General features: G+C 38.2%; 1 protein-coding gene across 6 annotated transcripts in view; it reads left to right on the top strand.

Annotated features, from left to right (window-relative positions):
- RAF1 (Raf-1 proto-oncogene, serine/threonine kinase) overlaps positions 1 to 24733 on the top strand; it is a 40559-nt gene extending 15826 nt beyond the window's left edge. For 3 of the 6 annotated variants that reach the window (XM_052678479.1, XM_052678478.1, XM_052678480.1), the window contains 17 exons: positions 3731 to 3946; positions 4721 to 4833; positions 5811 to 5913; positions 7481 to 7638; positions 8581 to 8679; positions 10096 to 10249; positions 11722 to 11781; positions 13646 to 13673; positions 13762 to 13889; positions 14793 to 14910; positions 17939 to 18023; positions 18810 to 18986; positions 19458 to 19504; positions 20245 to 20363; positions 21364 to 21495; positions 22570 to 22704; positions 23583 to 24733. In XM_052678479.1, the coding sequence (XP_052534439.1) occupies positions 3740 to 3946; positions 4721 to 4833; positions 5811 to 5913; positions 7481 to 7638; positions 8581 to 8679; positions 10096 to 10249; positions 11722 to 11781; positions 13646 to 13673; positions 13762 to 13889; positions 14793 to 14910; positions 17939 to 18023; positions 18810 to 18986; positions 19458 to 19504; positions 20245 to 20363; positions 21364 to 21495; positions 22570 to 22704; positions 23583 to 23723 (2004 nt within the window). In that variant the 5' untranslated portion in view covers positions 3731 to 3739 and the 3' untranslated portion in view covers positions 23724 to 24733. The remainder of the gene's footprint in view (positions 1 to 3730; positions 3947 to 4720; positions 4834 to 5810; positions 5914 to 7480; positions 7639 to 8580; positions 8680 to 10095; positions 10250 to 11721; positions 11782 to 13645; positions 13674 to 13761; positions 13890 to 14792; positions 14911 to 17938; positions 18024 to 18809; positions 18987 to 19457; positions 19505 to 20244; positions 20364 to 21363; positions 21496 to 22569; positions 22705 to 23582) is intronic. The other 3 variants (XM_052678482.1, XM_052678481.1, XM_052678483.1) reach the window with 3 other exon arrangements.
- Positions 24734 to 26321: the final 1588 nt, after the last annotated feature.

Raw genomic sequence — 26321 nt, 5'->3', positions numbered from 1 at the left:
CCGACATCGTGGGCCAACATAATAACATAGGTGGCATTACTTTCGGAGCAGCCCTTCTGTATCTGTGGGAATTGCTGGTCAGTAACTGCTCAGAGTGCTACAGTCTGAAGAGAAGTGTTTGGAAAGCTTAATTCCCTTAAGTAACTGTTACTTAAGGGAATTAAATAAGTTACTTAAATAAAGGTCCTAGGAGTGCGTGATCAGAGACAGTGCTGATGTTTGCCTTGTGCAGAAGGCTGACAGCAGCTGATCTTGAGCCTGCTGTACATGCAATTACAAAACCAATTCCTTTAGTTTCTGTAGTGTGCAGTAGGCCTCTCAGATTTGGATGAGAGAACACTGCTAAGAGTAGGGAAGTACTTTTCTTATGGTACAAAATGCAGCTTTCATCAAGATTCAAGTTTGAATGTTTTGTTATTTCCTGTTTTCTCTGAATTCTTCAGGAAATGTTGGCAGCAAATCAAAATACTGAATGTATAGGCTGTAATGTTACGTTGTGGTCAACCTACTTTCATAATAGCAAAAGCAAGAAGGAGTCCAGTTGGACTGGATGATCTTGAAGGTCTTTTCCACCCTTGGTGATATGATTTATATAGTATCTAGACATTTGACATGAAGTATTACGTAAGTTGAGAGGATAGAAGACAAACTTCACTGGTTTTCATGCTGATACCCTTACCTATCAATTTATCTCCACTCTTTTTATTAGGGCTGTTTATATGCATAATGTGGCTGTTGCAACTGCACGTAACTTTTTTCACCTTTCTGTTTCACATCTAGGAAAATACATTCAAATTCTAGACCACTGTGCTGGTACTTGGTTGTATATGCAGAAGTATTGTATTGTATTCCTCACTTCTATCTCCTTTTTTCAGAGGTTCAGTTTTGCCATTTCTCTTATCCCTTTTACATCAAGTATAAAACTGTTGTTATTTACCTTCCATAGATTTAAAAAAAAAATAATAATTTCAAGTATCTAAATCTTATTAGAACTTGGTTAGAAACTGAATTTTAAATGTTGCTGATATTTTAAACAACGTCCAGAACTTTGTGCAACTGGGCCTGGACAGCTGACAGCACTGACTCAGGGATGACACGAGTTGGCAAGGAGAAGATGTCTGTGTTCATTGTATGAATTGTCAGTGAAAGAAATGCTCACAAACTAACTCGTAAGGTCCCTTTGTAGCACAGGGTATAAAAGGCCATAGTGTAGAATGTGGAATGGAGGGTGGAGGTGTGCTGTTCTTAATATGCATATGGAGATACGTGACATGGTTTTGGTTTTACAGTAAGTTTCATGGGATAGTTGACAGGCAGATGTATGGAGGCCTTAGAAGTGAAAGGGTGAGCAAAAGACCTTTTATTTATCCACCTGAAATTACACCACAGTGGCTTTTTCTTTGTGAGGATGTGAAAGAAAACCTTCTTGGTATAGTTATAGTGACTTTTTGCAGCTCAGAGCTTCTGAACTGGAGTACCAGGAGTCTGAGGGCAGAACTGGACAGGGCCATCTGGTCTGGGGTTCACAGTTGGTGCTTACGCAGTTCTTGAGCAGGTTGGACTGACAGTCATTCACTCTCCTGCACATTTGCCCATCCTCAGCCTGCAGTCTTCTGGCAGAACAAGTGCTCGCTTGACCCTGTGGGTGAGGGGCTTACAGGGGAGAAAACAGTTCTTTCACTGCAATGGTTTCTTACTAACTTAGATTAATTCAGTTATCTTCAAATTCAGGAATAGTGCCACTGTTACAGTATCAGTCATAGAGTCACTACCACTGTGGTTTTGCTGGAACGTTTTCAGACTTCCCGTCTATCAGGCTCTGGGCAGCCTGGTCTGGTGGTTGGAGACCCTGCCTGTGGCAGGAGGTTTGAAACTGGATGATCATTGTGGTCCTTTTCAGCCCAGGCCATTCTATGGTTCTCTGACTGTTGCCTAGCTTATGATGTCATCTTGCTTGCTGGTGTTTTGAGGCTGTGGATTGAAGAGCTTGCTAGGAAATACCAGTAGGACGTGACAAACATGGAGGTGCTAAAAACACACCGCAGAAATACGCTTTTGAGAGATTGTGGCAAAATCTTGTATGCAGTCTCTCGGGATGGAAAATTACTTGGAGGCCATAAAATGGCACCAAAATTATGACGTTTCCTTTCTGTCTGATAGGGTTTCACTGAAATATGAAACAGAAACCTGATATTCCTGTTAATATTTTTAGCAGTATCACCTACAGTGGATTCATTACATAAGCTCAAAGATGCCTAAAGAATGAGGTAGGTAGCAGAGAGTGGCTGGATTATTTATTTTCTTCTTCTATTGCAAAGTCTGTGTGCGATGGTAGGTTGGCTCACATGAGCCAGCCCTTTTTTACAGTTGTTGATTATGTTTCCTTTTAAATGCTTGTCAGATCTGGGTTCAGATCTTCAGTAGTTTTGAGTGCTTATGAATCTAGCGAAGGCTTTTTGGAGTTGTGCTTTGAGTAACACTTTCAAATTCAAGTTTACCCTGCTGGACATCCCCAGATGGGCACTTAATACTAGTGAGATGTTTTTCCATGAGTTCTATTGCTTTATCTCTTCAATTGTAGAAAACAGCAAGGATGTGAGGAAATGGATGGGAGCGTTCAAATAATTTGCAACAGAGAAAGCACAGAATGAAATGAGACATATTAGAAGCTGATAGGCGCTCAGTAAAGGAGTTTTTGGTGTTATGCACTGATTTTTTTGGGTATCTGGGGAACCGTGTAGGTCTGTCAGTCTAGTATTTTCTTGTACCATAAGGGGACAGAATTGCAGTTGCTTGGAAGATCTTTATTTTGGCATTTCCTGACTTATGTGTTTTTTGACTTAGTAGGCTTTATATGACTTTCTTTCCCTTTCACAGAGGTGACCAGGAATGTAGGCAGTGTGCAGAAGTCACTAAAAGCAAATCTGGAGTTCATCTACTAACTTGGCACTTGCACTGGGCAGTTCTAAGCGTTGAGTTTGCAGAGGTTTACAGAGAGATGAAGATTTATGGGGGAGAATAAACTACTAAGCTTATTTGCATTATTCTATTATTATTTTTATTATTATTATTATTTTCTTTCTGAAAGCTTAGTAGACAATCTGGCCACTTTGAAATTTACCAAGGATTTCATTTTAGATTTCAAAACTTGTTTCTGACTTTGCTTAGTTTTTGAATAAGATTTGGAAAATAATTTGGAGTTAAATAATTTTGGAGCAAACAAAGAAGACCCAAACCACAGAACAGAAAGACACCCAAACCAGTCCCTTGACATCACTGATAAAAATGGGATTTCTTCATTGCTTTTTGTTATAATTTCTGTTGGGCCACTTTTTCTTTCTTAAAATACAGGTATGCTAATGATTGCAACCGCATCTGGCATACAGGACTATTTTGGCCTGCATCAAAGCTAGCTTCAAGCATTGACTGTCTAAACTAAGATGATGGTAACGAGCTGCTGTAACAACTACAGGTGTAGTGAGAATGCAATTGCACATACATACATGTAGATCTGTGCAGAAAGTCCAGTGCTGTCAAAACTCGGGCCGAGTTCACAGATGTGGGTGAACTGTACTGTATATGTGTAGGTTGTCAAAAAGGAAGAGGCAGTGCAGTCCCCAGATACCTCTGAAAAGAGATGGTGAGGTCTGCTGTGCCAGGAAGATTCAATAGCTCTTAGTGAAAGATGCTGTAATTTTCCCTCACTCCTCTAATTTTGTTGTTTCCTTAGACTGCATCCATGGAGCACATTCAGGGAGCTTGGAAGACTATCAGTAATGGTTTTGGACTCAAGGATTCTGTCTTTGATGGCCCAAACTGCATTTCACCAACCATTGTCCAGCAGTTTGGTTATCAGCGCCGAGCATCTGATGATGGCAAAATATCAGATACTTCTAAAACCAGTAATACCATTCGAGTTTTCTTGCCCAACAAGCAACGTACAGTGGTAAGTCTGTGTTACCTTGATGGAAGAATTGTGGTGCATTGCTAACGCTATGACGTTTATTTTTACTATAGAAATGACAAGCTTCACGAAACCTTGTGTTTTTGAATATGGTGTCATCAATTTTCCAATTCTTGAGGACACATGTTGTAAGCTGTGTGGCTGTATTTTGAGACCTAGTATTTCTCTACCATGCTGCTGCATTTTTCCATTGTGCACGAGCACAGTTATTTCTATCACTGTTGTATTCACTTGAAGTATGCCCACAGGGAAGCGTGGTAATTGGTGTTCCCTCAAGAAGCTTCACTTCTATGAGATTTCCCAGAGCTGAAGACACCAGTAATAACTAAAATCTTGATCAGAGCTCTCTAGAATCTAAATTCTTTTTTTTTTTTTTAACCTTAGTATTTCCATTTGCCTGCATTTCTGTTGTTTTTGTAGCCTACCTGTGTATATGAGCTTTGTACAGATCTGGTTTACAAGAAACTTAGTAGCTATAAGAAATGAAAGTAATAAAATGGCCTTAAAACTTCCTTTGCCTAAGTGCAGGATAGCAGAAAACATGCCTGCCTGACAGGTTGGCTTAATGTGCAGTGACTTGAATTGGAGGGCAGAGAAGTTTGTTGTTACATAATTTGGACAGTTATTTATTTATTTGTTAATTTTAAAAGTCATCAGTTGCAGAAAAGGGTTGAGGCATAATACTTTCCTTTTCTCCAAAGAAGCTTAAATGAACTGTACCGTCATGCAGTGCATTTCTTCTTCCTTTGGACACAGGTAAATGTGCGAAATGGGATGACCTTACATGATTGTCTCATGAAGGCACTTAAAGTAAGAGGTCTGCAGCCAGAATGCTGTGCAGTTTTTCGTCTTGTTACTGAACCAAAAGGGTAAGAGTCCATAATGTTATACATGAAACTGTCAACTAGAGAATTTAAAAATCTTGTTTCTAGAGTAGTGGCAGTAATGCTTTCTTTCCCTTTTTTGCTAATTTCTTTTGAAAATGCAGACTGTGAACACTTCCGTGTTGCTTTCTTTACCCTCTGCTAGCGCAAATCCTTAAGCTTCCTGGGTATTTCTTTAACGTTTTCTAAGTATTAAATGAGGAATGAGGGCTACATGCCAAGTGCTTGTTGCGTCTTTTTCTCATACTCTCGTTGAAATGATGTGATATGCCTTCATATCTGAGGTGCAGTTCTCATTCTGCGTTTGTAGTTCATAAACCAAGTTGACTGAAGATCTCCTCTGTGCTCAATTTTAAGGCCCTGCATTCCTCTACACATTTTCAATATTTGGACTTAAAATCTCACTTCAGGTATTCCTTATTTTTTGTAGGACCGGGGATGCTGCTATTAAATACCAAATGATTCTTTTACAAGCTGAGGGAGTGAAGGTATCTCATGGAGTTAATACGTTTAACTTCACACCTCGAAAGGCGTGGGCTTAATGCTCCTTTAAGCCTCGGTCACAAGGCGATCATTTGTGGTTTCACAGCTCTGTATAACTGAGTCCATTCTGAGGTCACAAGTAACTTCAGTGCTGAAGCATGTAATACAGCTTTCATGTCACTAAGTCATAGTTCATAATTTCTTGTTTTGTTTTTGTAGCTCCTAGGTTGATTACTTCAAATAATCCATGTATTCAAATGACTTGTTTAAAACAAACAAAAAGAGTTAATTGCTATGCCTTAAAGTCAGTTATATTTTTAAGGTAAAGATATTGAACTGCAGATCATTATAAGAGGTTAGCTGTGCTTTTTTGTTTGTTTTCAGTTGACTCAAGAAAGCTCACAAAACATAGATCACTGATAGATGCAACTTCTTACCTCCTAAGTAAATCTGGCCTGCCCACTTTTTCTTTCTTTCAGTAAAAAAGTGCGTTTGGATTGGAACACCGATGCTGCCTCCTTGATTGGTGAAGAACTGCAGGTGGACTTTCTTGATCATGTTCCACTCACTACACACAATTTTGTAAGCTTCTCTCCTCTTGTGTATTTTGAAATACATGTTATTAGTTGAATTGCATATTCAGTCAAGGGATGTTAAAGGAATATAGAGGCCTTCTAGCTCTGTAAACATGGGAGTTGGAATTTCAGAAGTAATGGTTTGTTTTTTCCTCCCCACTGCTCCCCATTAATTAAATTGGCTAAATATCAATTGACAATGGAGTGTCAGAATTTTATTTATATTCACGGTTTCTAGATGTCAGAGACTTTAGAAGCTTACCTTTACACCACCAGCACCCTGATCAACATTTCTATTAGTTGGGATTACATTAGGGTATATTTCTGTAATTATTATATTAAGATATCAGGTCTTTAGAGTTCAGAACTGGGAGGCAACTTGCATTTTCAGTGTTTATGTGATTAAATTAAAAAAAACACTGGACAAGCTCAGCAGCCTTATGGTTCTGTTGGCAATTGTACTGAATATGTAAAGGTGTTGTCAGTTCTGTGAGGTTTGAGGTTGCTTTGAGAGCTGATACTGCCTGGTAAATTGACAGTCTTTTGGGGAGGGGGAAAATATAAGATTTGCTCAAAATAGGGCAAATTAATAGAGCTAATAAATTAATAATAAAAACTTTTAGGCCTTCACATATGTAGAGGAAGAAGCAATCAAGGTTACAGATAAGTAGATGATGGAGGCTGTTATTTTGTTAAACAGCGATTGTGTCCAACTGTTAGAGAGTTTCACCTTCTGCTATTTTGTTTTCCATGTGAATCAACTGTTTCTGCTTTGTAGCCTGTTGTTTTGCTCCAGAAGTATATTGTACAAAGTGATTATCACTTACCAGTTAGAGAGCCTAGGATTGATTTGCAGTAACTGAAAATAGCTTTGCTTATACTTAGCAGTATTAGAAAAATAGAAATAAAATTGTTTGCAATTTGTTACAAAGCCTAATATTTTGTTCCAGAACCGGAGGAAATTCAGACTTGCAGCTGTTGTGTATGGTAGAGTTCCATTGTAGGCAGAAAGCCTTTCATCCATTCATTTTAATGTCTTTTCTTCGGATTTCAGAAGCTTTAAAAATGTTGGATGTCATTTTGAAAAATGGCATTTCCTTAAACTGCTTTATATCCTAAGGAAAGGATTTCTTGTGTTAGGGTTATTGGTTACCTATGGGCTCACAACAGATACTGTGATGAATAAAGAAAAAGGCATGGTTCTTACGATCTGATCCTCCTTCACTTCTGACGATACCAACTAGACAGAAAACAAACAAAAAAACCAATTCCCACCCATCTCTGTCACCTTACCAAGTGCAAGATGTTGCTTTTGAGTCTGGTGGAACAGATGTGTGCCTTTTTCTTTTCATTTTAAATGATTGGGCAGGCAGTGCCCTAATTATTTGTAAGCTTTTCCAGGTTTACAGCCAAACAAGAAATACACACAAGAAAACTTGTGTAACTTTACGTTCAGTAACATCTTGGGGGCACTGGGAACATTTTATCATTGTTTTTATTTATGTCAAGCTCTAAAGATGTTCATCTCAGCTAATTAAGAGAATGTTGGATTGATGATTACATGCATTTTCTAGGCTCGGAAGACATTTCTAAAGCTTGCTTTCTGTGACATCTGCCAGAAGTTCCTCCTAAATGGGTTTCGGTGTCAGACGTGCGGTTATAAATTCCACGAGCACTGCAGCACTAAAGTTCCAACCATGTGTGTCGACTGGAGCAATATCAGGCAACTCTTGTAAGGACTGTTCCTTTCTAATAGCAGTAGTGGCTCTCTTGGGCTCTGGTGGTTGTTCTTTGTTTTTAAAATCTCACCATAGAGATGATTTGGATCTTTGGGAGGTATAATCATGTTCACCAGTTTACAGAATACATGTATTGATTTCATAAAGCAGCCAGCAATGACTGTCTGTTCCCAGGAGAAGAAGGCCAATTGCATGCATTTTGTTAGTGCTGTGAATTTCAGCATTCTCAGACAAAAAATGAATGTATTGAATGAGCAGGCAGGTGCTATAGTGCCCTTCTGATTTAGCGTGGGAAGGCATCCTAATTCCTCTTTTATAATACTTCAGTTATAAGAAAAAAAAATCACGACTCGGTGGTTTTACCTGTTGGAAAGATGAATGTTTCAGGAGTGTCAGTGCTTTTGATAGGCCACCAAAGAGGAATGGAATGGTGAGAAAACTGATGAAGGATAATACTTAGAAAATATTGATTAGAGAAAGTTGAAAATCGCTGTTAGAAGTCCTTATATGCGTAACAATTGAAACCTATGAATATGTTTGTATCTTTATTAGTGATTGTGTTATTATTTTTTTTAATAACTGAACTTGGACATGCAATTATTCTGATGAGCAATCAGAATTTAGGATAATTGCGTCACTTGATGCTACCAGAGTTTAATAAAAATTAAAAAATGTTACTCTCAAATATCCTGTTGAGAAAGTCTGGAGTATTGCAGATTTGCATCTGAAGTCTTAATTTTATTAAGAACACGTGGAAATTCTCCGTGAGAGTCCGATGATGTAGTTTTTAGTTGTACCATACAGAGAACAAACGTATGCAGGAACTGGGGACGCGTTCATGCAGAGCAAAAGTCCTTTAAATTCTCAGTTTTAAGAGCATTGTACAGGAGGTAGTGTAGCAGTTGAAATTGTAATTGTTTTTGTTGATATTTCAGATTGTTCCCAAATTCAAATATCAGTGACAGTGGTGTCCCTGCACTACCTCCCTTGACAATGAGACGGATGCGGGAGTCTGTCTCCCGGATACCTGTTAGGTAAGCTAGTATTTCCTGTCATTTCTCTTTTGGGAAATACACTTGTTTAAAAACAAAAAAATCCACACTCCCAACTCCTTGAAAGTAGAAGAACATAGAAGGTTGAGATAAATGTGCAAGAAGGCAACAGCCTACATAGAAAATATCTAGCGTCATTTCTTACAGCTTCAAGCAAAGCATCAATCCTGGAATTTCTGTTTTTAAATTTTAGTCTGAAGATTTTAAGTGAGGATATTAAAAGTTTTGTGGAGACCTCTGTTTACCTGCCTAAGAAGAATTGATATTGTGTGTTATTTCGTCTGATCATGTAGCATACATGTAAGGGTTTATAGCTTGCTTTTTTTTTTTGCGTGAGTCACATGCATAAACTAAAATAACATCTTGAATTGTGACTATAGGTAAGAGATTAAAGAGAGCAGTGGAAATAGAAAATAGGCTCACTTTACAGAAAGTCCTGAGGCCTGATTACTAAGAACATTCCTGTAGCCTTAATGCTAGAATATAAATCACTTTCCTTCCAAAGCAGCCTGTCTTCTGATGATAATTTGTGCCTGTATTCTTTTCCTTGAAATTCTAGAGGCTGGAGAGGACAGGCCATCTTGTTTTTTCTCCATCCCTTTGAAAAATGTTGACCTGTTCAGGAATGAGGCACACAGCACGTAGCTGACTTGCAAATGGTCCTATTTATTTATTTATTTTACTGGGAACTACATCAGAAATTGATCTTGCGTTCATTTTCTTTGCCAAGTTATTCTATTTCTAGTGTTGCTGCACAATGACTTAGTGATTAGTTAGCTGGTTGTTTTTGTGAAGGCTGTCTGGTTTTGGTTAAGCTACTTTTGTTATTTGGGATAAGTGAAGTTTGATTAAGGTTAGCTGTGATTTATAATTCTTTGCTGAACTGGATTTTACTGTTGGCCTCCTACTAACTGCTGTTGGGCTTCATGACTTCCTTGCTGGCTGTTCTGTGTGAGAAGTTGAACAGTCTTGCAACCTTCAAAAACTCAGGGCTTAGCAATAAAAAAAGTATCTTTCAGGCTATTCATTTAATAAGCTTGAAATGAGAGTTTAAATTTAACTGCTTGAATTAATTAATCCAACAGAGCCTGTAATTCATCAATATATTAAATATAATTTAATGGGGACTGAGGTGAACTGTGGCACATTTTATAATGGCAGAAGTACACTTAAACATGTTAGATCCGTGTGCCAAGTTCTTAAATTTATTTCCTAAGTTAAAGTGTAAATGGTTTGGCTGACCAAATAGTTTAGTTAGCATATAAATCCCAACATTTCCCACGTTTGAAATTTTGTGTGTATTACTGCTTTTGGTAGACTACACTGAAGAATATTTTTCTGACTGCTAAAGGGGAGAGGGGAAAAAAAATAACCACAAATTTCTCTCTTTTCTTTTAGCTCCCAGCACAGGTATTCTACACCTCATGTCTTTACATTCAACACATCAAATCCTTCCTCTGAGGGCACCCTTTCCCAAAGACAGCGATCTACATCCACACCAAATGTCCACATGGTTAGCACTACAATGCCCGTAGACAGCCGGATAATTGAGGTAATACTGATGGGGGTGGATTGTCATTCAGTTACACTGGATTTGTGACTGGCTATCTAATAGTCACTGGTTGGTGCTTTTTCTTTCTCTGTAATTCATGTACTGTTTTCCTTAACAGGCTGTGATAAGAATATATAGATGGCACATCTGCCTAGAAAGTTAATAGCTCATTCTCACAGTCTTTATCAACTTCAGTTAAGTTCTAGGTAGATTTCAATGTCTTTGAAGTCGTGAGGGAGGCTTAACAAGTAAGTTTCGCAGATGTGAAAAGGGAACAATTTCAGCTTGTCTGAACATATGTGTTATTTGAGATATTTAAGAATGTTCTTTGAAACTTAAAGATCTGGACTGGGGGAGGGGGACCGATGGTTGTTTAAAAAGAGACTAGAGGTGGAAGTCTGGTTGCAGTTCTCAGAGTCTGAATGCTTAAGTCAAAGCTTACTGCCAGGAGCTGTGTTACACCCTTACAGAACTGTGGATCCTAGGAAAGCCACCTGTATCTGAAAATACTTCTGCTGTTACTTGATTGCAGTAATCCCTTTATTTATTATTTATTAATCTATTTTTCCCCTTAGTTTGGATCCTTACACTGGAAACAGTGAGAGGTTTTGGAAGTGAAGTCTAAAGGATCCTGTTTGTTTGTGTAAGGGAATGATTTACAGGAAAGGCTTGCAGAAACAAAGTGATGAACAGCAGGACTTCAGAGAGCACCCTGTTCTCCCCCCTGCCCCTCCTGGAATAAGTTAAAATAAGTTAAAAAGTCCTTGGCCAAACAAAATCCTTTGACTTCTGAGTTTACTTGCTTATTGCTTCAGCTGGTAGCTTGTAGGCTTCTATGAAATGTAAAGACTCTCCTAAATGTGCCAGAGAACTGCTCTGCATCTTCAGTGAGGTGAAATGAAGTACGCTGCAACCCTGTGACAATTTCTTGGTTAGAAGCATTGGTTAGAAGCTGGATTTTGTGGGGAGAGGCACCGTTCCTTACAGGCTAAGATTGTCTGCTCCTCGCCCCCCCTCCCACAGAGGCTTTGAACCTACTGTCTTCTATGGCACAAAAACAAAATGAAGCCTTACAGAAAGAGAATGTGAATTATTAGGCTTAGTGGTGTGATAAGGTTTGAGATACTGCTTTCTTTATTCTTTATGCTTAGTGGTAGAGAAAGAAATGCTTTCTATTCTGCCTATCATAGCGGATCGAATAAAAATAGCTGCCCTGTCTTAGAGGCAGTAGCTGCTTCTTCAGTAGGCTTTTAAAAAAACAACCAGACACAGGTAGTGAGCACCTTTAGGAATGGTATGAAAAAAGTCACCTTATTCAGACTGATTATTGCTGGAACAGGAATAGTTATTTAAGTTTCACTGCATTATCATATGCCAAACAACTTTGGTTACTTTTTCTTTCATTTATCCTAATTTCAGTTTTAATTTTTTTATACTTCCTCTTTCTGTTATCTCTTACCCTGTTGGCATAGAATAACAGCCTGAATGCTTCTCCCAGTTCCTGGTGCAGACGATTTTGTTTGAGGGGAAGAGTAGGTATTTTCTTGGTGCCTTTTGTTTTCTTGTGATTAACAGGATTGCTGTAACTTGTAAGCTATGGCAGTGTCCACATGAAGTGTTTAATCTGGAGCTGATTTAATTAAAGTCTTTATAGCATGTTTGTACATAAATATTGAGGACAACACTTAGAAGAGGCAAATTGATAAGAGTTCAATTTCAGTTAAGCTGGGTGAAACCATACTGCTGTGATATTTGTTATGCATTAGAAACAAGCTTGGATTAGGGATCTGCTCGGTCACACAGCTTTTGAGGTATAAAACATTCTCAGGTTCATCTGTGTGTGACAGTCTTCCTCTGGAAACTATTTTGTTAAATTTAACTGTGCAAAAGTGTGGATTACGAATATGATGCACTTCACATCAGAGCAAAGGTGGCCGAATGCAGCACTGCTGTGTGGTGTCATTTGTGTTGCAAGAAAAACTGTGAAGAATGCTTTTTGGGGTGTATTTGCTATAGGAGCCATAAGAAAAAAGAAAATATATTCAAACCAGAACTGAAGTTCAACAAAGATACTTTTTTTTTTTTCCTCAGGTAGCAATTCCTTAAGAATTAAATATGAGAGAAATTGAAGATTATTTAATGGTTCTTTGCCAGCTTGCTTGAAAGAAGTTACATTCTCAGGCCAGTGTAGAAAAAACACCACTTGTTATTAATGCAGATTCTTAAAAAGACTTACATCCTCAAACTGGACAAAGGTAGTAATTTGCAAGAGTTCTCTGGTAGTTTATGGAGATTTTAACTCACTCAGGCACAGAGTAGAGGAATTCTGCAAGAATATGCTAGTTGGAATTCAAGCCTGGGAGAACACAGCTAACTAGCAACAATGATGTATTCCATAAATGAATCATTAGTAAGGAAATTCTGGGCTAATTTGAAAGCCGTTCAGTGGAATATAGGCCTGTCCTGTCCTCCTATGAAGTCTTACATTTATTATTCTACTAATTAGTCAGAAAGTTTGAATTGACTTCTATTAACTTTTACAGTATTTAACATTTCTGTAGTGCATGTTCTTGCTTTGTACTTATACAGTACCTGGATATTTTACGTTTCCTGTATGTACTTTGGGATAATGCATAGCAGGTGAGAAAAGTTGTATAGTCATGTTTGTCAGAGCTTAGTTTATCTTGTGCATGGCTGTAGAGTTGTGTTGTAAAGTGCCTGTGGCATGAGGTGAGAGTTGTTGCACTGTCCCGAGTAGTGAGCTGTGTAAGAACATGCTTTTCAACCATCATCAAACTTCTGTGGAAAGCACTTGTTTTGAAATGGAAATGTTTTTGTGTTAGAGCACAAGATGTAGTCTATTATGTGTTGAAATACCTCTACCATATTGTTTCTAAATGCTTATTGACCTGGAATATTTTAGGGCCTTTTAAAAGTTTTCCTACGTAAAGTCCAGAACCTTTTTTACATGATTGTCCCCTGGAGATGCAGGGCCATCACAGGAGCTATGTTCAGATCAAACAAGCATGAACAACAATGGAGGGGTGGGAATGGAGACAGTATTTCTCATGTTTATTCATGTTTATTCTTGTTCCATGTTTTTCTTCCCCCGCCCCCCTTTTTTTTTTTTTGGTAGTAATTTTAATATGCTGTGAATATTTTTAATGTGCTGTAAGAATTTGCCAGCTGCATGGGTTGTTTTGGTTGTTTTTTTGTTTTTTTTTTTAAAGCAAATAGGATTCTTGTAACCAAGCTGCCATCTTTTAAAGGGACTTGGTCAGTCGTGTATGACACTTGGTTTAAACTGTCGAGAACTATTTCAACACATTTATTTCTGCTTGGTTGTTTGCACTGCCATATACTTTATTAACTATGTTGATATTTTCTCTGTTTTAGGATGCAATTCGAAACCATAGTGAATCAGGTATGGCTTCCAAAAATCAAGTACTGCAATTGTATTTTGTGTTTATTTCATGGCTTGTAACTTCTTTTTCTTCTGTTTTCAATATAAGCTTCACCCTCTGCTCTGTCTGGAAGTCCCAACAATATGAGCCCGACTGGCTGGTCTCAGCCCAAAACCCCAGTCCCAGCCCAGAGAGAGAGAGCCCCTGGGACAAATACACAAGAAAAAAACAAAATTGTAAGTGTTTTCGAACCACTGTGTGTAAATACTTTCAGTGTGTTAAAGTGGGGTGAAATTAATGGAGTGCTGGGATAAAGATCTGTACTTGAAAGTCAACGAAAGCTGATGGAAACCTTCGTTGATTACTCTGCACTGAATGTGTAACAGGGATGTAAATCCAGCTTGTGATTTCAGTACCTGGAAAAGCGTTTGGATTTAAAAATTAATTTCAGACAGAGTTCTGAGATTATTTTTCAGTATAGATTCAAGGCTTACATTTCTAAATATTTAGGGGCTGCATCTTTTTATTCTTTTTAATATCTTTAACCTCCTTAGTGCTTTTTGAATTGCACTGCCATGGTTTTCATAGAAAATGCATATGCCATCATATTGGTAACAAAGTTGGTTAAAGAGTCTTGGAAAAGTCAATTTAACAAAACAGCAACTTTTCCTCAAAGCTTTGATTTTAAACATAGAAAAAGACAAAAATAATAGTGTCTGGATTTTTAAGTTATTCTGTTTTTTAAAAGTACATTTGCTCAGTGGGACTCCCAGTTGTAAATCACATGGATGTTTGAAAATTCTGCTCTCGTATTTTTTTGTTTATTGTTTTCAAATATATCAGAGTTCTGTAATTTGAGCATTGTGACTTTTTTTAAAGTAAGCTTCTTAAATATTTAAGATATCTTCAAATAATTCAAGAATCCCCAATTACTCATTCCTCTTGTGATCTCAGATCAGAGTTTGTATCTCTAGAGCAGAACTAATGATACCTTCATAAGCGCCTGAAGCCTTACACTGAAATGTCTGACTTTCTTGTGTGGGGAAAAAGTAGCTAGGGAAACAATGAAATAGTTTTTTTTCCTGAATGCTGTTAATAAAATAAGTACCATATGTATTTAATATTTTCTTTTGTTGCAGAGGCCTCGTGGACAAAGAGATTCTAGTTATTACTGGGAAATAGAAGCAAGTGAAGTCATGCTTTCTACCAGAATAGGGTCAGGTTCTTTTGGAACTGTTTACAAGGGCAAATGGCATGGTAAGTTCTTCACAGCTATCACTGTCTTCTCAAAATGTTACTGCTGTAGAAGGACAATAATGCAGAAAAAAAAAAGGTGTTTGAATGGTGCAGCTGTGTGATTATCTACCAGCAAAAGAACTAAGTGAGAAATACGGATTTCCTAATTTTTCCATTGAGAAAATTAAGGCACAGTGCCTGTGCTGAAATCTGAACCTTACAGCTGCTAATTCTGTCTCCATCCATATGCTGAATCCAGCATCATTATCAGCACGTTGTAAATTTTCACAGCATTATGTTAAATTAAGTTTACTTTCCGGTTTTTATTTTGAATACCTGTCGTTTAATTAGCATACTTGTACTCGAGGTGACAGGGAAAGGAAGTAAGTATAAATTGTTTTAATGGTGGAGTATTTCTAATTAAAGAAATGGTTGATGTGAGAGTTAATGAGAAAAAGTTGCTGAGGACTTTGACAAGAGGCACACTGCAGGACTCCAGATTTAGGTCCAAATTTGGGGCGTCCGGTTTTAAACAGAAGCACAACTCCCTTCAGGCCCCAATCTAAAAATGAATGTGAGTTTCTTATTAATATGTTTCATCAGAATGTTTGCAACTACTCTTCATGTATCAAGAACTTTGATGTTTTAAAGAGGAAATGCATGGAGCTACATAGTAACAAATAACCTTTAGTTGTGCACATAAAAGGACTGTACAGCTATCACAGAATTCAGTGTAAATAGGATTCAGTATCACATCTAAGGTAACTGTACAGAGTTCTCCTGATTCCTGGGGAAAGCTGAGGTTAAATTACCAAGCAATGACAGCTGGATCTGATTTTATAAACTAAATTGATGTTAGCAAATAATTGACACTTTTTTTTTAATGGTACTGACTTTCTATTAAAGGTGAAATAGTGGGAGAGCTTTTTGTTTTATTTGTTTTTGTTTTGTTGCCATCATTTGTAGTGTGGTCTTGAAAGATTGGAAAGAGTTTCTAGTTTTTTCTGTTTAGAACGGGGAGCTCATAGTGCACAAATGAATGAATTGTACACTTTTCTTTGTAGTAAGCTGTTGTATGCAGCAACTAAAATCTCTTGGTGAAGTTGAAAGCATCGAAGTGGGGCAGATTGCTGCAAACTTAAACCGAATTTCTGGATTAGAATGGAGGTGTCAGACCTCCTAATATGCCCAGTGCTGAAGGGCTGTTTGAACCTTTGGAGAGCACCTATGGAAGGCCTGCTAGAGGATGTGTACAACTGTGTGTAATCTGTATTAGGTTTCCAATAAACTTCCTTGACTTAGCCTTCCCAAATAAAAATGAAGCGGATAGTGCCAAGGATGGTCTTGCTATGAGGAGTGCATGTCTTGTTGAATAGTCTTGCACTTCCATATTTTTCCAGATTGTTCTGATGGTTAAGTACTAATTTTAATATTTGCACCACTTCTGTTACAGACCTCATTTGGATCCTGTAGTGTCCTGTAGCATGCTTCTAAATTTAAAAGGAGGAAAGAAAACCAAGGCAGTTTAAATGGGTTGGAAGACTACCTATCATAAACACTCACATTTCCCCTTTGGCCCTGGTAATCAGCTCTAGGTTTTTGATGGTTGGGGGGTGGTGGAAGCTAATTGTCTTCAGATTGCTGCTAAACAAAACAAGTGCTGTTGTTTATTTCTTTCTGTAGTGAAAACTGCTTGGAGAATGCCATTGAGCTTAGAAAGGTGTGGCACATGATTCAATAAAAACTTGAGGTTAAAAATATCTCTTCATCAGTGGAGCAAGGATCATAATGGAGGCTATATTGAAAAACAGTTTGAAAACATTTGGCTTACAGTCAGTGGATGCTGCATCCTTGTGTTGGTATAGCTCCTAGCAAAATGCTTCTAATATTGACAGACCTTTTATTGGTCTTGCATTGTACATAAACAGTAGTTGCAGTAGGAACCGGCCCCTTTTAAGCCTGATTTGATCGTCATGTGAAACTGTTAGTCTTTCTGCCTCTTGTGTTGTACTGCTCTGATGTGTGAGCAGAGATCTCTTCAGTTATAAAAACAAAAAAATACCCAACATCATCAAAAACAAACAAACCACCAGACCTCTGCATACTGAAAACATGAGATGGTTCCCTTTAGGAAGATGCTGAAGGATGAAATAGGAAGTGTGTGCATTTACTGAAGTTGAAGGAAAATATGAATGTATTAGAATGTGTTCAGTGTTTGTGAACTTTCTGACTTCAAATTACACAGCAAACTAAACAGCTGGTAACTACAGTGGAAGATGCCACTGTCTCTGTCAGGGCACTTTCTCTGTATCCTTCAGTACCATTTACATCTCCTTTCCAAACATTGTTTTCAATTGAGCTGTCAGTGTTGCTAACGAAATTAGTTGATGGTACAATTCTAGAGATGCGCTAAGGTTTTTCAAGTCTGTTTTTGAAAAGAGAAGATAGTAAGAAGATGAGGTAATTGCAATAGCAGATAAATCTGTCCTCCTAGGGATTTTTATCCTAATGTAAGCGATTATTCTGTAATGCTAAGTGGCAGCAGCCTTTATATTGTGGGATAAACATAATTGGAAGTAGAAAGTCTCTGCATTTTCTCTTACGTGTGGACTAAGTTCCAGTTTACTAACTCCTTTTACCTTCCTGTGGCAGCATCAGGGCAATTTTATCCACCTGTTGTAAATATTCCGACCATCCATAGTTAATGTGAATTTGGTGTTTGCCTCTTTCACGGAGGAACTGGTGGGTCTGGCTGTTAGTGGTTACCTTTAGAACAGTCAGCTTCACTCTACTATCGTACCTTTTATAATCTGTTCCATTCTACTGTTTTCTAGATAGGGAAGCATGGTGTAAAATTAATGACTTTTACTGTTCTCTAATTCAGGTAAATTAATTATGTGGTCCTGCAGAAGTTTATGGTCTTGGTCTGTTCACAGATTACTAGGGGCATTCTGTGCACAAAGTTGGGTTTTTATGTGTACAATGTGGTAATGTGATTTTTGGGAAGAAACTGCATTGCTACTAACTTGAACTATAAATGTATTTTCAGGGGATGTAGCAGTGAAAATATTAAAAGTTGTAGATCCGACCCCAGAACAGTTCCAGGCTTTCAGAAACGAAGTGGCTGTATTAAGGTGAGTTTTGCAGTTTCTTTGCTAAATTTTGTTATTTGAAGCCACAGCATTTGCCTGCAGACTAAACTGTCTTGCTGAATAGTGTGTACTTAATGGGCAGCAAAAGCAGATCTCCAAAAAATAAAAATAAAAAAGAGCATACAGTGATACTGGTAAATACTGTTGTAGAGCTGTGAGACAGCAGTGATATTCAGTGGTTCTTCACTGAGATTTCTGGAAGCTTTTTCAGATAAGTGATACTAACATCCACAATCCCTCAGGTCATGTTTGGCATATAGGAGAATGTGAAGACCAATAAGTCCTTCTGTAATTCTCATGGCTGGGCAGAATACTCGAGCTGTACAGCTTTTTAAGTTTGCAACATAATTCCCTTTTTTTAATCTATTCTCTGATCCATGTATTTTGTTTTCAAATACTGGTTTTGTAATGTCCTATTAAGTAACTGTAATTTTAAAAGAGAATCCTGGAATTGAACCTATATAGAAGAATTATATTTTTTGTTCCCTTACAGTTTATCATGACCCTTTGGTTTCCTCTTGGGATTCAGTCATATTTTAAGCTGTCACTTTTTCAGCTTTCAAGGTCACTTCTGTTACTCCAGTCACTTCTGTTAATGTGAGCAGGATGTGGTTATTGATTTCAAAAACAATAATTCATTTCATGAGATTTTTTTTGTTCACTTTTGAAAGCTGAAATGTGTCCCTTCAGACAAGAAGAACATTTTTCAAAAGAACACGAAAACATTTTAATAAAGATACTAATTTCTTTTTCTGCTACTTCTATTAGGAAGACTCGGCATGTTAACATTTTGCTCTTCATGGGCTACATGACTAAAGATAACCTGGCCATTGTCACACAGTGGTGTGAAGGCAGCAGTCTGTATAAACACCTGCACGTTCAAGAGACCAAGTTCCAGATGTTCCAGCTCATTGACATTGCTCGGCAGACAGCACAGGGAATGGAGTGAGTAGAATAAGCAGCAGTGTCTGTGCCTGTTTTATCTGTTGGAATGATGTTCCCTTTTTCTTCCCCGAGCCCTGGTATGTGCTACTGCTGTCACACTGCAGTAGGTCAAACTGGTATGCTGAGTCAGGAGCTCATGTCTGAGTACAGATGCTGTGAATGATGTCTGGGGATGAATCTGCCTAATACTTCAGAACCTCTTAAACACTATTTAAGTCTTTGCCACATAGGTCTGTATCTCAGTATCTGATCCATGTTAAAGGACTTGTTAAAGACCGCAATGTTAAGCTCTCAAGTGACAAAGATTGTAACATGTTTAATTAAGCACTTAGGTTCTTTTTGTATTTTTCCTGTATGGAATCCTGTCTTAATTAATGCTAGACCATTAGTCATGTGGTAAACTGATATCAGAAAACTAAATTTGTATGAACAGTATCCATTTATGTCACTTTTCTGCTGCTTCTTTCACAGCTATTTACACGCAAAGAACATCATCCATAGGGACATGAAATCCAATAGTATCCTTTCCTAATTTCATCTCACTGTGACATGAGAGTGATTTGTTGTTAACTTGGAGCTTTTTCTGGGAGAGGGTGGGGGCTGTGTGTGAAGTAGTTGTTGTAAAGGCATGTAACAAAAATGAGTAATTTCTTGTGATGAGTACAAAGTTACTTTTAGCAAGGTCTTTCATAGAAGGTATAGCTTTCTTAACGAACTGCTGTTATAGAGGTGACAAAAGGAGAAGCAGCATCCTTCACGTGGGACTTACTTTAATTGAATAATATCAATAGTGGTGTTATGATGTCTCTATTATCTAGATAGTGTGCTGGAGAGAAGCTTTCTGTTTGATGAGGGATATGTGTGTATGTCCTATACTGTGTCCCGTATATTTTTAATAAATTTAAAACATCCTCAGAAGACAGGCACAAATAAAGCCAGAAATCTTAATTTAAACTTGAGAAGAAGGAACATTCAGTATTAAGTAGATAGATTGCACACCTGCATTTTTGTTAACGGTTAATTGTTAATGGGTGCCAATTGTTAATGGGTGTTAATTGGTAACGGGTGCCATAAAATTACTTTTTCTCTAAGATACAACTTGTAGCAGGTAAGACAAACAAAACAAAAAACCAAACCCAGCAATATTCTTGGATAGTTCTTGGATTTCTGATAACCCTCACCAGACTTTGTACTCATGTCAGAAAATTCAGAATTGTTCATTCAGGTTTTCTATAGAATTTCTTTAACAACTGTTTAGATATATTTCTTCATGAAGGCCTCACAGTGAAAATAGGAGACTTTGGTCTAGCAACTGTAAAATCCAGGTGGAGTGGATCGCAACAGGTGGAGCAACCCACTGGTTCCATTTTGTGGATGGTGAGCAAAGTATTTTGCTGCTGTGTTAATAGTTTGCTTTCACTCTGTTAATACAAGTTTCATTGGTTGAATGCAGTAATTTTGACAGGTCCTTACATCTAAATGACAACCTATGTTGTTAGCACTATGCAGACATTTATTCCAATTACAGGATAGGTTAAAATTGAAGAATAAAGTGCTGGAGTGTCTAACTGCCCAAAAGTAGGCACTGTTCGGCAGTGTTTCCTCCTGCGTTTTTGGAGTTCTAAACATACAAGGCAAAGGCTGTCAAGGGCTGTCAATAGCACTGCGAGGAACAGTTCCAAGGGAAGAGCCTTTTTCCTGTAGTCCCAGGACCACCTCTCCCCAGAAGGGCTCTTCTCAACTGGAGAGCAAGCAATGGCCTTGAATCTGCTTAATGAGCTTTGTGGAATGGGTGAACCCTGTCTTTGTTGGCTGTCTTCTTTTTTCGTCTCTTCTTCCTCTGCTCCCTGCTGAGGACCTGGCAGCATCTCTTTTTATGCATGCTTGCTGATCTGGCATTCAGCAGCTTTATCAGTGGATGGGAAAGTGTGCAGAGCTCTCCTTGAAGCATGGGAGTGAGCACAAGTCATCTGTGGTGCTTGACGTGTACCAAGCTATGGTTGTTAGCGCCGCTGCTGTCCTCTACCTTGTGGCTGATCATTGCAGTAAGCTTTGAGGCAACTCAGTTGTTGCAGATCAGTGTCAGTTTATGTATGGAAGTCCTCAAGTAATAGAGGAAATTTTCTGAGGGTTCTCTGGAAGTGTTGTTATAGGCATATCTACATATATGCTAAATGTGCGTTTACTCATTTAGTAAGATGTAGAATAGCACTGACAGGACTGCTCCAGTGCCTTAGAGGAGGTCCTGAGGATTCCATCCTTTGTTCACTGATTACTGATTGACTCCTCTTGGCCTCCCATTTTCCCATTCACTTGTCTTTTCTGTTTCTTAGCTTGTTAATACCACTTTTCACTAATTGCTTTTCTCCTTCTAAAGGCACCAGAAGTGATACGGATGCAGGACAGTAATCCGTTCAGTTTTCAGTCAGATGTCTACTCCTATGGAATAGTGTTGTATGAGCTAATGACAGGAGAGCTGCCATACTCCCACATCAACAACCGCGACCAGGTAAGAAGCGGTTGCTCAATGCTGCATGTTGCTTCTGGTGTGCTGTATTTTCCTCAAGAAGTGTAGGACAGATGCAAAACAAGAACTGGAATGCTGTTTACAGTATTGTTTGTGTCAGCAGTAAATGTGTGTAGTAGAATATTTTCTTAAATACTGGCAGTAACTCAAGGAAAGCACGTCCTGCTGATGTGCTTAGTTACATCAGTGAAGTAAATTCGTATGTAGGAAAAATTTCCTTCTGAAGGTAAATATCTGTTCATAAATCAGTAAAGTTAGGTTCATGCTTTTTACTAAGCAAAAAAAGAAGTGGCTATTTATGATCAAATCTTTCAGTATTAAATGTTACTTCATTATTGAAAGCCTTCTTCTGTAGAGCACGAACATAAACTGTTACAGCTTTTTGATTGCTGCTTTGTTGCATTCTGCTTTTTGCTTTGATTGAATTAAGAGCATTGCACGTGTCTGCATGGGGAGAAACCATTATTTTTGCCTCTGTTGTATTTTATAGTCTGTGCTGGACTAAAACAGAAAATGTTTTCCATCGCTAATAATATCACTTAGTGTTTGCCTTAACCCCTTTTCCTTTATGCTGCAGTAGTTACATTAGTCATGATGATCACTTTCAACTCGCTGTAAATCTGCTTTGGCAGATGTATTTACTGAGATACCTGAAAATACAGTTCTGCTGAGCAGTAACATGTTCATGCCAAACCCTGATAGCGTATGGCTTGAGCTTGTAAGTGCTCAAATTGGGGATCATTTGTCACTTGTAATCCTCAATTGAAGGAAACTGCCATGTCACATAGTATGTCCTGTTCTTTTCTGACTGTAATAATGCCTTTGCATCTCGGGAGTATTATAAACCACAGCGTCACTCTGATTTAATTATGTTCTACGTTACACAAAAGCAAGGCCATTGTTTCAGTTAACTGATTTGGACTTATGTACAAGGCCTGCTGGTGTGCTTGGCTTTGGCACTCACGTTTAATGACTTTGGGACATCAGAGCTTTGAATGAGCAAAGCAGCTTGTTTGGCTTCAGTTCTCTGCTACCTACTGGCTGTTCTTTTTTTAGATTATTTTCATGGTTGGCCGAGGATATGCTTCTCCAGACCTCAGCAAGTTGTACAAGAACTGCCCCAAAGCAATGAAGAGGCTTGTAGCAGATTGTTTGAAGAAAGTTAGGGAAGAAAGACCTCTGTTTCCGCAAGTAAGTGGCTTTTCTCAGCATGTAACAACTCCTAAGTATTTTATAAATAGCCATTACCACAAAGCACCATAGGTGGATAAAAGCACACGTTTAGAAACTGGAAGTAGATGCAGGAATGAAGAGTAGCATGCTTCCTGGTTCTGTTTAGTCACATGTGCACCTTTAATAACCCGGCTCCCTTGTGCAGTTTCTAATACTGAGATACATGATTTAGGTACAAAAAAGTTAAAAATAATACCCAGCCTGATTGAAGCAGTGTTGAACACCGTATTGCTCTAACATCAGAGCACTTTGCTGTAAGGACAATTCATTTTTTTCCCCACATCTTTGTACAAGCAAACAAAATTCACAAGGGGGATTTAATATTCCTATCGCAAGTTTTGGTCTTGTTTTACAAAGGATACTTGACCTTTTCCTGTCACTGTGAGGATAATGCAGGCACTTCCTGGTACTGGTTAAAATATCTGGAATTGAATTGCAGCACTTCTCAAAACGATGTTACTTGTTAAACAACAGAAGTTGTACTTGGCTTCTTTCTAAATTCGGACAGTTAGGAAGAGGATGCTATTCTTTCCCTGTTACACTGTTGGAGAGTGCATAGATGCTTGCCTCTTGGTTGCTATATTGATGAACTGTTAATGGAGAAGTATCTGCCTGTCCCCTGAAACTCAGTGAGGGTCCTCACAGCAATGAAACTCTGTGGCAGAGTTGGATTCTTTAAACTGGAACATTCCTTGAGTATTGTTTTCAGTATCTCCACGTAGTATATTGTAATGGATACTGGTAAAGCCCTAAGAAATGAAGTTTTAAGACTTACTTGAAAAGAATGTGGCTCTTTGTAACACGTCACCTTTCCATTTTATGTGCCTTCTTCTCAGATACTGTCTTCCATTGAATTGCTGCAACATTCTTTACCCAAGATCAACCGGAGTGCTTCCGAACCATCTCTGCACCGCGCATCCCATACAGAGGACATAAATTCTTGCACGTTAACATCCACAAGACTGCCTGTTTTTTAGGATTGTGCTCCCCTTCCCTTGATCTCTCCAGTGATGGGAAAGGAACAGAAGTAACAGAAGTTGTGCTTTTAATGCCTCAGTGTACAGGATCAGTGACCAGCCGGATCATCCGCATCCCCGTTTAAGAACAAGCTGCTAAGGATGTTTGCAGTTCTTACCCTGCAGGGACAAAGCTCCACATTGCCTTTTTCTACAGTTTCTTCTACTGGGATAGTTAACAGACTACAAATCAAGAGATCTATTACTATTTTTTTAATAGATGCACTTGAGCCTTATTTTTCCCACACACAGAAGAGATGGATGTTTCTTTGGCAGTGTTTCTGGGTTGATTTGAATCTGCTGATAAACTGGTATTTTTTACAGCAGGGATGACCTGCCTTGGCACTTGAGGGAAGAAAGATGATGTGATCTGGTGCTCTCTGATTGCCCCGTGCCGCTTCACGTCAGGGGACTTTTGCTGGAAATGGGTATCTGCAAACAAGACTGAGGGAAGAAGAAAAAAACTTTCTGGAAATCAGCTCCTGCCTAAGAGCTTTCATCAAGCCAATGAAATAAGTTAAAATGCTAATTCAACACAAAATAGTTTTGCAATAGTTTTGCACGTAGAAAAAAAACTCTTGCAAAGGAATGGAGTATATTCTAAACTGTACTGCTCAGAGAAGGAAGCTAGCCAGTCTTGCTATGGTCATCTTTGGTAACTTAAGCGGCTTATTTTGGTACTACGGACTTGTTTCTTGCAGCCCAATGAGGTGGAAAGTGCAGAAAGACAGGCTTTTGTGGCTGATAAAGGCTAATTAACAGTATCAGTATACTTCTGCAGAATGAGCATAGTTTTCATCCCATCTGAAGCTGTCGTCCAAGAGATGCACTATCAAGAGGAAACTGAGCATATACAGTTTTTCTTGCTGATTTGGGTTTTAATTTTGTTTTTATTGCTCCTGAGAAAATGCATTTATTGTAAGCCAAGGTTCCTCTGATTATCTTATTTTAATAAAATAAATTAAATTTTAGGTTTAAGATTCAATATCATCATTTAATGTAGTAATTCATATTTTGACACACACATTTACATCTAAAAAGTTCAGGAAATAACATTCTGAATAATTTTTAGGATAAATATTAACTGTACCAGTAAAAATAGATAAAATACTAGATGTGACAACCTATCAGTTTCCATTCACTTTACTTACAGACTGGTTTTGATGTTACTGTAACAATCTTTCAGCAGCATCTACTGGATACATACACTGATAAACCATCAGGTGAGTTACCTGCACCACTTCTCTGCATTGTATCTTCTGGGAGCCTGTGTTTTTTCCCTTAGGTATTTCCCTTAGGTGTTTTGGTCAAATCAGGCAGCAGGTGACCAGAAATAGGTGGTCTGATCTAAGAATTACTTTTTGAAATAGTATTCTGTTCAGGTAGAGGAGAATTTAAAATACATAAGCCAGGAATGTACTGGTTAAGTAGCTTGACTGTCCTTAGACCATCACCCAGGGATTAGGATTTCACCCTTATAACCGAGCATTACCATAAAATGTGCATTTGGCAGTGATGGAAACAGTGCTGTATACAGATCAGCATGCTTTTCAATAGTGTTCTTGTTATTTTAATTGCAGCCCTTTCTCTCTCATTTTACCTTCATTTTAATTAGTGTTGCAAAAGAAGGAAGCATGAAAAAAAGGAGGTGGTGGAGTCACAGTCCCTGGAGGTGTTCAAGAAAGAGGCAGATGTGGCACTGCAGGACGGGGTTAGGGGGCAGCAGTGGTCTGTTCCAACCTTCATGGTGCTATGATTCTATGAAAGGTTGCTCTTAGTTTAGCACTGAACCCCCAGAAGGAACCTAATTGTTCCTTCTTATTTAATACAGGTTCTCTCTCTCTGGAAAACTTTTTTTTTAAATAAAAGGAGAATTATTTTGATTAGTATTTGATGTCAACCTAGAGTTTGAAAGCTGTAAAATGAAGAATGTAGAAAGTCCAAGTCTGTCTTACTGCTTGCACATTAAAACTTCATGTAATTGCTAGGCAGCGTTGAAAAACAAGTTACCTTACCTTTTGTACATCAGATTCTTGTTTCCTGTTTGGTTTTCTTTGAGCAAAGTAACAGGAATGCCCTGTCTAAGGAACGGAATATTCTCTCCACTTACTATTTTTTAATGTATTTCATTGCTGAAAATATTTATCTGAAAAAAGTGTTGGAACAGCTAAAAAAAGCTTCAGTGGGGAGACTGAGGGGTGTAAGTACATATTTTCAAGTAGAAAGTATGCAAGAAAGAGCGCTCATCTTACAGAACTGCGTCTCTCAGCTGTACTTACCTTCCTTCACCTTTTTTAATGAGTGATGAGGAGTTGCACTGCAATATCAATATCATTTACTAGATTAAGCCCATCACTTGTGCCTCCAAATGCCAGTTTTAAAAAGAAGTTGAGCAGTAAGTGGTGACAGATATTTACAAGCTAAGGACTGACTTTAGAGTAAGCATTGTTAAAAATTGATTTTAGTGTAGAAATAATCATGAAAACATCACTACATTTCCTAGATCACAACTGAGAGCAAAATTTGCACATTCACTCTTGGGAAGCTGTTACGCAGCAG

The sequence above is a fragment of the Tympanuchus pallidicinctus genome, unplaced genomic scaffold, assembly GCF_026119805.1.
Source record: "Tympanuchus pallidicinctus isolate F22 unplaced genomic scaffold, pur_lepc_1.0 scaffold17, whole genome shotgun sequence".
In the NCBI taxonomy this organism is placed as follows: Eukaryota; Metazoa; Chordata; class Aves; order Galliformes; family Phasianidae; genus Tympanuchus; species Tympanuchus pallidicinctus.
The sequence above is the reverse complement of the archived record's forward strand: the minus strand, read 5'-3'. Positions and strand labels throughout refer to the sequence as shown.